At 50.5% G+C, this 9,751-nt stretch overlaps 1 protein-coding gene across 2 annotated transcripts in view; it reads right to left on the bottom strand.

The window, feature by feature from the left end:
• The window catches only part of Ryr1 (ryanodine receptor 1), a 129,374-nt gene that overhangs the window by 53,522 nt on the left and 66,101 nt on the right, over positions 1-9,751 (bottom strand). For both annotated transcript variants that reach the window (XM_028786244.1, XM_028786245.1), the window contains exons 64-69: positions 5,752-5,833; positions 5,105-5,235; positions 3,358-3,690; positions 3,025-3,265; positions 515-602; positions 273-365 (exon numbers count right to left, since the gene is read on the bottom strand). In XM_028786244.1, the coding sequence (XP_028642077.1) occupies positions 273-365; positions 515-602; positions 3,025-3,265; positions 3,358-3,690; positions 5,105-5,235; positions 5,752-5,833 (968 nt within the window). The remainder of the gene's footprint in view (positions 1-272; positions 366-514; positions 603-3,024; positions 3,266-3,357; positions 3,691-5,104; positions 5,236-5,751; positions 5,834-9,751) is intronic.

The raw sequence follows: 9,751 nt of genomic DNA, 5'->3' as shown, positions 1-9,751 counted from the left end.
GGTGCTCCCACCTCATCCAGTCCTGGACGGTGCTCCCACCTCATCCATTCCTGGAGGGTGCTCCCCACCTCCATCCATTCCTGGAGGGTGCTCCCCGCCTCCATCCAGTCCTGGAGGGTGCTCCCACCTCATCCATTCCTGGGGGGATGCTCCCACCTCATCCATTCCTGGAGGGTGCTCCCCCCCTCCATCCAGGCCTGGAGGGTGCTCCCACCTCATCTAGTCCTGGAGGGTGCTCCCCACCCCGCCCCTCAGTTCTGCGAAGCACTCACCTTGGCCATTTTGCTCTTATTGTCAGCGGTCAAAAAGGACATGTTGTTGATCTCGTTCTGAACCACGAAGTTCTGTTCTTCACGCTTAAAGTTCTGGTGGCGGAAGCAGCGTGGGGCTCAGAGCCTGAGACTGGCACAAGGGGCCTACAGGCATCAGCTTAAGCTCGGGGCTTAAGGAAAGGAGAGTGGTACCGGTGGGGATGGTGATGTGGGTGGGGGTTCACACGGGGTTGGGGACTCACGTGGGACTTGGACCAGTAGATGAAGATCTCTCCCACCATCCTGAACAGCTCCTCAGCATTGGGATTGGGCTCTGTCAGCCAGTGTGCCCTGGGGGTCGGGAAGGAACGGACAAGGGTACAGGGGTCCTCAGAGAAGAGGCTCACCCAGAGAGCTCAGAGATGCTCACAGGAACCGAGACACATCCAACCGAGGGGGCGGAGTGTCCTGAGGGAATCTGATCAGTTCAGTGAAACTTAAAATTTTAGGCTTTTCAGACAAGATTCACTTGGTAGTCCAGGATAGCCTGGAGCTCACTGTGTAGACCAGGCTTGGCTCAAACTCATAGACATCTGCCTCCTGAGTGCTGGGATTTGTACTACATGCTCTACCAGAACTTTTTTTTTTTTTTAAATTCAGCCCAGGGGGACTTGGAACTCATAGCGATCCTCCTGTGTTAGCTACTTGAGACATATACCACCAGACCCAGGTTGGACTTCTCTATTTAATTTTTTAATCACTATGAACTGTGCAAAGCCAATGCTGTGAATGAAAGGATAAACATCTCTGTGGTATTTGGCTGTTTTTTTTTTTTTTTAAAGGGCAAGCTCTATATTACCATGTATGTAGTGGAAACGCTGCATTATCCAGTGTTAGGGGAACGGTAATGCTTCACACAGCTGAGCATGTTCCTCCAGCCACAGGAGGCTGAGTCACGAGTATGAGGCCAGCCTGGGCTACATAGCATGTCCCAAGTGAGCCTGAGCAACAGAGAGAGAACCTGTCACAAATGAAACAGAAGGAAGGAGCATGGCACACACGTGCTGTGTACTGGGCACTGTGGGCGTGGTTGTGTGGCAACTGTTTTGATTTCCTTAGTCGGTAGAGCTGGACTCTGCTCAGAAGCCCCCTTCCCTGTGTCAACCAGAATTCCCTTCTAAGTCTAAAGATAAAAAAAAAAATGGCAGAGATAGAGGAGAGAGGGGTCAGATGGGCCGATAAACCCTTTTGCTGTGATCCAAAGGAGATTGCGGTAGTTGCGTGTTCTGGTGTGTGTGTGTGTGTGTGTGTGCACGCACGCACGCCAACTCTCTCCCCTTTCTGTTTAGATAAAAAGAAAGAAGTAAAGAAAATCAGATAGAACCAAGCTGAGAGAAGTAGAGATTTCTTTTAGATTCAATTTTGTGTCTAAATATGAAGGTTTCTAGCTCCAGGGTGAGCCAAAGGAAATTAGCCTAACTTTGCTAAAAAAAACTTAATGGTTGAACGTGGAAGGCTGATGCAGGAGGGGTCACTGGGAGTTTGCCAGCCTACCTTGTTCTCGTTCTGACTACAGAGACTCTATCTCAAAAGACTAACAAACAGCAGCAGCAACAGATAACTTATGGCCGACTAAGTAGCGACGGATCACGGCTCAAGTGCAGTTGAAATCTGGAATGGCATTTGTGCACAATGCACATCACTACTCCCATGTCTGCGCTCTGGCAGACATAACTAATCAATCACAGAGCCAAAGGCAAGCTTACAGTCTTTTTCAATGGGGATGGATCTTGGAGTTTAAGCTATCTAAATAGTGCTTTTGGTGTATTAGTTAGCAGTTGGCTGACATCTGCGTACATTGTCTTCTTAAAGACCTATGTTCTTGGGGGATGTCATCTATGTTCCTTTCTTCTGTCCATGGAGAAAAGCCTGACCATGGTCCTTTACTACATAGGTGGGGCACTTAGTTCTACACACAGGTAGACATGATGCTGGTGGGGAAACAAGTCTCCTTATAGTAGATGGTGTAGCCCTCATTAGGGTTTTAAGAAACAGAAGGAGACAAACCCAGAAAGACTTAGTTTGTGTGTGTGTGTGTGTGTGTGTGTATCTGTGTATATGTATGTGTATATATATCTATGTGTGTATGTATGTGTGTGTATGTGTGTATATATCTGTATGTGTGAATGTTTGTGTATGTATCTGTGTGTATATCTGTATGTGTGTATGTATGTATCTGTGTACATGTGTGCATTTGTGTGTATGTTTTTATGTATATGTGTGTATATGCATGTGGATGTGTGTGTACCTGTGTGTGTGTTGTGTATGTAGGTGTATATGTATGTATGTGTGTATCTGTGTGTGTTCGTGTGTGTGTGTAGGTGCACATGTACGCACATGCAGGCATTTGCTACCGTGCACATGGAAACCAGAGAACAGCCTTAGGAGCCGGCCCTTGCCTTCTACCTTGTTTGAGACAGAGTCACTTTGTTGGTCGCCATTGCAGGCTTCAGGCTATGCGGGCTATGCGTTTCCAGTGACTGTCCCTTCCCCACCTCCCATCCCACCACAGGGCACGAGGGTTACAGATGTGTGCTGCTGCAGCTAGCTTCTCATGAGTTCCGGGGTTCAAATTCAGAACCTACCCCTTTATCCACTCAGCCATCTCCCCAGCTCAGAGGGGTTAGGGGGAGAGAAAGGTCTGGAAGGGCCTGGTGGGGTTGCAAGAGGCCCTGGCAGCCGAGGAAGCTGAGGCAGACCGGGCCATGCTGACCTGTTGTTGTCCACGTAGCGGATGAGCAGTGGGTAGAGGGCATACAGGTCACGGCAGAGCACGGAGAACTCGTCCCGGACCAGGAGCTCACCCTCCTCAGCTTCCGCCTTGGCCTCCAGGCGCAGCTGCTCCTCCTCAGCCACCACCTTCCCTGCCCGCTTCCGCAGTCGCCCAATGGTGGGGATGAAATGGGAGCGCAGGAGCTCTGGCCTGGCGCGGCTCACGATGGGCTGGGCAAACACTGCAGGGGAGTGAGTGTTACTCACATGTGACCTCTGACCTCCAGGGGCCCCAGAGCCCTGCTCCCCAGGGGACACTGTCCTGCAGACCCACCGGCCAGCCGCTTCATCCACGAGGCCTCGTCGATGCCCAGGTTGTTGACGATGATCCGGAGAATGTTCCCCAGTAGGGAATTGAGGTGATCGGAGGTGACCGCTGTACAGGGTGGGGGAGCTCCTGCGGGCAGGGCTGGTGGGGGCGCCTCGGGCCCTCGCTCCCACCAGCGGGGCAGGTAGCTGCACAGCATAGGCAATGTGATCTCGATGACGTGCGGCATTTCCGTGTAGCGTGCCCCGGACTCGGCCAGCCCCCCGATTTCTGCCATGAGCCTTTCTAGCACTGGGATGTCAGGACACATCTCCTCCACACTGTTGGGGAGCCCCAGGACTGGGGTGCAGGGATAGGTCAGGGTATGCCAACTGCCAATGCAATACCTTCCCTATGACCTGCCTCACACCGATTAACCACCTTATACCTAAAAGAGTCTCCAAGAGCCGGTCTCTAACCCAGGTGCCTTTCACAGCCCTCCCACTGAAACCCAGTGACCCCCCCCAAGTACTTTACACCTCAACCCCCATTAATCCCTAATGTCAAATGCAAGATATGACTCCAACCCCAAAATATACCCCTGGTGTGGAACTTGGTCTCACTATGTAGACCAGGCTGGCCTTGAACTCACTATGTAGACCAGGCTGGCCTTGAACTCACTATGTAGACCAGGCTGGCCTTGAACTCACTATGTAGACCAGGCTGGCCTTGAACTCACAGAGGTCCACCAGCCTCTGCCTCCTGAGTGCTGGGAGTAATGGCATGTGACACCATGCCTGGAATGACGTGAGACACTAAACTTCTAAAGCTAGAATCCCAACTTTTGATCCAAACGGGGTCTTCTGCAAGCCTTGAGCCCTAACACCTTCATTCCTAAGATCGCCTGAACTCTACGTCCACTATGTGGCAAGCTGTATAAAGTGCTTTCCAACCCTGGTGGGCCCAATGCTAGCAGCTCCCACGGCAGCCCTCAGAGCTCAGAGACGAGAGGCCTGGGCTGTCTCCACCATCTGGAGCCCTCAGTTTCAGGTCTCAGATCTCTAGACTCCAGTTTTGTTTCTGGAAACCCACAGTCCATCACCCACTGTTCCCTTCCATGGGCTGGAAGTGGGCTTTTTTTTTTCTTTTTTCTTTTTTGAATGGGGGGTGGGGGTGGGGGCTGAGTCTCATGTAGCCCAGGCTAGCCTTGAACTTTCTAAGGAATGAAGATGACAATGAAGAAGGTCCTCCAGTATCTTACCTTCCAGATTTCGGGGTATAAACTCACGCCACCACACCCGGATGGGTTTGGGGCACGTAGCACGACTAAGGACAAGCCTCCTGATTGGATATTTTCTGAACCCCACTCCTAGCTCTAACCCCGGGGTTGAGAAGACAGGATGTCTGCCTGTGGCTTGTGTGGTCCCCACCTCTGACTCTTGCCCCTAAGTGGCACTCTACAGATACTGTGAATGAAAAATATCCACGATAAGCCCCCGTCACTCAAACCTCAAGGACACCGGAAGGTACCTGTCTCCCTCAGCTTCACATTACCATAATAAACCTCACAGCTCCAAACTTCATCTCTGACGCCCCAGTCCTCCCAGTGGGTCCCTTACAGCATGGCCCGGACACCCCAAGGTCTGGCTGTTGTGGAACACTACTATTCCGTAGAATTCTCAGCCCCTCACAGCCCAGATTTAGGGAGCACTCCATACACCCTGAGGGTAGTTCTCCTGTGACCCTGACAGCTGTCCCTGCCCACGTGACTCACTGGCCCGCTCTCGCGGAGACTTGGTGGTGTAGACAGAGCAGGCGTTGTATTCATTCAGCTCAGGCTCCAGGAATGCCACTGGCATGGCTGCGGCCAGGCGGGCCAGGCATTCCCCCAGGGCGGGGCGCAGTCTGGAAGGAGAGCTTCAGTTAGTTTCCACGGGGCCCCTCCGCTGAGTCTTGAGCCCCAGTCCCACCCTGCACAGGAGCGCCCCTTCTGGCCCGCTCTGGAGCAGAGTTGCAGGCGCTGCTCTCGTGTGCACCCTTCTCTGCGAGCCTGGCTGGCTTGTATGCAGACTGAAATGAACCTCTCTAGTGATCCCAGCATGCTGCTGCCCCGTTTCTGCAGGTCTCCCCGTCTCCTGTCAGGTCAAGCTTGTTCCCCAGAGAAGCCACTCAAGCCTCCTTAGTAGGTGTCTGGTTCCCGCTCTCCCAGAGCCCACAGCCTCTTTTTCTATGCCTGGGCAGTCCACTATGCGCCCTCTCTTGGCTTCTGGCGTGAACTTCATCTACCCTAGTTTACTAGTAAGTTCAAGATTTTACCATGTCCAGCTTTGCACCCCACCCCACTTCACAAGTCCCCTCCTTTCACCCCATAGCCTCTAAGTGCCTATATAAACCCAAAACAATCTGTCCCGTTTTTCTTACTTTTCCACGTAGGGGTTCCTGGTGGTTCCCAGAGAGTAGATACTGCATAGCGTTCGGTAGCAAGAAACTTGCACGTCATCCACTGAAGAAGAGAGAGAGCAAGGGTCTGGGCTGTGCCCACCGTGCCAGCTCACCCCTACCACCTTCTCTGTCGCCACATGGCCATGGCCAGTGGATAACAGATAGAGCTGTACAGCCCCCTGCCATTTATGCTTTGTAACTCAGCCAAGACCAGTCTTTTAGCCTCAGGTTCCTTGTCCGTAAAGTGGGATTATTGCAGCGCCTTCCGCACACGGTTGGTTGTGGAACAAACGAATTGTTGCTGTTGTTTTAATTTGTGATGTTGGGGTGGGACATTGCACCTCACATGTGCTAGGCAAGGGTTCTACCACTGGACCACACCCAGATCTCAAATAAATGAACTCCTGAAAAGTAATTAGAAAAGAGAACACAGGCTGGACAGTGGTGGCACACACTTTTAATCCCAGCACACGCTAGGGAGTGAGTGGGGTCCGGGGACAGAGGCAGGTGGATCACTGAGTTAGAGGCCAGCCTGGTCTACAGAGTGAGTTCCAGAACAGCCAGGGCTACACAAAAAGATCTTCTCAAAAAAACAAAACCAACAGCCAAACAACGACAAAACTAAAACAACCCAAAAAACAAACAAAAACAAAAAAGAAAGAAAGTATAAAGGAGGACAGGGGAAGAGCTTACCAAAGGGGAGGAGCTTACCAAAGGGGAGGAGCTTACCAAAGGGAGGAGCTTGCCAAAGGGGAGAAGCTTGCCAAAGGGGAGGTGCTTACTAAAGGGGCGGGGCTTACTAAAGGGGAGGGCTTGCTAAAGGGGAGGGGCTTACTAAAGGGGAGGGGCTTACTAAAGGGAGGTGTTGGGAGCTGACAGCAGCTATCATCTTTGCAGCCATCTTGAGCCATATACCCTGACAAGAGACTTGTTTTTCAACAGCCCACAACAGCTGAGCACACTCTGATAAACATCTTGTTTTTCTCACATATCTTGTTTTGCTGTTTAGTGCCCCCAGCTGCAAGGTGCACGTGGTATCCACACTGCAACACATGTGGTAAAGTGTATAAATACCCAGGATTTCCTTTCAATAAAAGAGACTTCCAAGGCTACACAGAGAAACCCTGTCTCGAAAAACCAAAAAAAAAAAAAAAAAGAGACTTGATCAGACAACTGTCTTGTCTCCATTCTTCGAGTCTCTTGCCCCTCCATCCCCACTCTCTCTCTTGCTAGACGGAGCAGCAGCTCGGGTCAGGACAGGGAGGTGCTTACTAAAGAGGAGGTTCTTACTAAAGGGGAGGTGCTTACTAAAGGGGAGGTGGTTACTAAAGGGGAGGGACTTACTAAAAGGGAGGGGCTTACTAAAGGGGAGGGTCTTACTAAAGGGGAGGGTCTTACTAAAGGGGAGGGGCTTATTTTCCCTTGGATATCTCTGATGAACATGTTAACACTTTTTCCAGAACAATGCACACATGTATGCATGCCCTCCCATAGGGCCAAGGTAAGAGCCTCACTGACTGTACACATCCTTCAGGACAACAGGGGACAGGAAGGCTCAAAATTTTGAAGAAAAAAAAAACTATATGTAGAGGAAAAAATACAATAGGAGTGACATCACAGCATCTGTATTTTTCCGTGTGTGTGTTTGTGTGATACACATATGTGTATGTTGTTCTAGTGTGTGTGCATGTGAAGGTCAGAGGTCAAAAGTAGTCAGTTGCTTGATTCCTTCCTTCTTTCTTTTTTCTATTTATGGATGTATTTATGTATTTATGTATGCATATACTTATTTATGTATTATTTACTTATTAATTTGAGGCGGGATGCCACTGTGTAACTTTAGCTGGATTGGAACTCACTCTGTATCTCTGGCTGTCCTGGAACTTACCACGTTGAGATGACAGGCCCAGCTCACCTTGTTTTTTGAGGCAATCTTTCACTAACCTCGGAGGTCACAGATTCTGCTAGTGTAGCTGGCAGTGAGCCTCGGGGACGCTCTTGTCTGTCTTCCCAGCACCGAGATTGCAGGAGCATACATACCACTGCGCACAGTTTGTATGTGGACACTGGGATCCACACCCCGGTCCTCACACTTGAATGACAAATACTTTCCCCACTGGGTCATCTTCACAACCTCTGGGATTATGAATTTTTAAAAACTAAGGGGCTGAAGAGATGGCTCCAGGGTTAAGATCCCTGACTGTTCTTGCAGAGGTCCTGAGTTCAATTCCCAGCAACCACATGGTGGCTCACAACCATCTGTAATGGGATCTGATGCCCTCTTCTGGTGTGTCTGAAGACAGCTACAGTGTACTCACATACATAAAATAAATAATTTGTTTTAAAATAACTAAGGACAGCTGAATGTGGCAATGTGTGCCTGTCATCTCAGCTTTGGGAGGTGGATCAAGAGTTTCAGGCCTGGGCTAAGCATGGTGGCATATGCCTTTAATCTCAGCACACAGGAGGCAGAGGCAAGTGGATCTCTGTGAGTTCAAGCCTAGCCTGCTGTACATAGTGAGTTCCAGGACAGACAGATCTACATAGCAAGACCCTGTCTGTAATAAACAACAAACAAATAATAACAACAATAAAAAGTGTTGAAGGACTATATAGCCTGGGCTATATGACACTGTGTCTCAACAAACAAAATGAGGGCTAGCAGGATAGCTCAGTGGACAAATGTACCTTTTACCAAGTCTGATGACCTGAGTTTGGTCCCAGAATCCATATGGTGGAGGGAGAACGCTAATCGTCTTCTGACCCCTACACATGCGCCATATTGGCACACTTACACTACACATAGACACATAATAAATAAATGTAAAAAAAAAACCCAAATTAGAAAATATTCTAATTTCAAATAAACGATGAATCCAGGAACGGCTATAGGATAGCTCATACCCTCATGCCCTACAGGCCCTGCAGAACACCCCCACCTTTTCCCCCCAGAAGCAACAGGGCCTGCTATGGTGTTTCCCATGGGCCTCACATGCTCCAGGCTGGGCCCCAAGGCAGTGATGTTCAGAGATGGAACTGCTACAATCTGACTGGATCGTGAGGGCTCTGCTCTCATGAATGGGTCCTACTCATAACTGGATGGGAGACAGGGCCTGGGTGAAGGAGCTAGGTCCATGAGGGCAGGTCATTTGGGAAGTATGTCCTTCCTCCTGCCTCTCTGCCTCAGTGTCTCTGACTCCTGGTCCCCACACGTCCCTGCTGCCATGATGCCACCCAATGTAATGGAGCCAGGATGACAAATGACTGAAATCTCTGAGACTGTGAGTCAAATAGATCTGCCCTCCATCTGAATTGCTTTTTTAGGGGTACAAGGTGGGGCTCGAGACAGGGTTTCTCTGTGCAGCCCTAGCTGCCCTGGAACTAGTTCTGTAGACCTGGCTGGCCTTGAACTCACAGAGATACACCTGCCTCTGACTCCCAAGTGCTGGGATTAGAGGCGTGCGCCACCACCGCCAGACCTGAATTGCTTCTTTCAGACAGTCCATCACCATGAGAAATTATGACTAACAAGGCCACTTCTGCTCCTTGCAGAACAGCTGCTCATTTCTTTTAGCCTCCTCCGCTGCCTGAGAGGATGCCTGTGGTGCGGCACGTGAGGGAAAGTCACCATTTCAGAGAGGGCGGGGCCACGAGACGGAGGCAACTGAGATTCTGACCTCAGGACTTTCTGAGCTACTTTGGAGAGCGCAACATTCAACACAGAAACTTCTAGCTTGTTTGATTTACAGTGATTTAGAGTCACCTGAGTCTTTCGTGCAACGAACTGAATCTACTTTGTGTGCATGTGTGATGCTGGGGATGGAACCCAGTACCTTGGGGCTCCACCTCTGAGCCACGCCCCCAGCCCCTCACTGGGGGATTCTAGGCAGGGGTTCTACCACTGAGCCACGCCCCCAGCCCCTCACTGGGGAATTCTAGGCAGGGGCTCTACCACTGAGCCACGCCCCCAGCCCCTCAC

Source organism: Grammomys surdaster, unplaced genomic scaffold (assembly GCF_004785775.1).
Source record: "Grammomys surdaster isolate TR1022 unplaced genomic scaffold, NIH_TR_1.0 125430, whole genome shotgun sequence".
NCBI classification, from domain to species: Eukaryota; Metazoa; Chordata; class Mammalia; order Rodentia; family Muridae; genus Grammomys; species Grammomys surdaster.
This window is presented reverse-complemented; position numbering and strand designations above follow the sequence as displayed.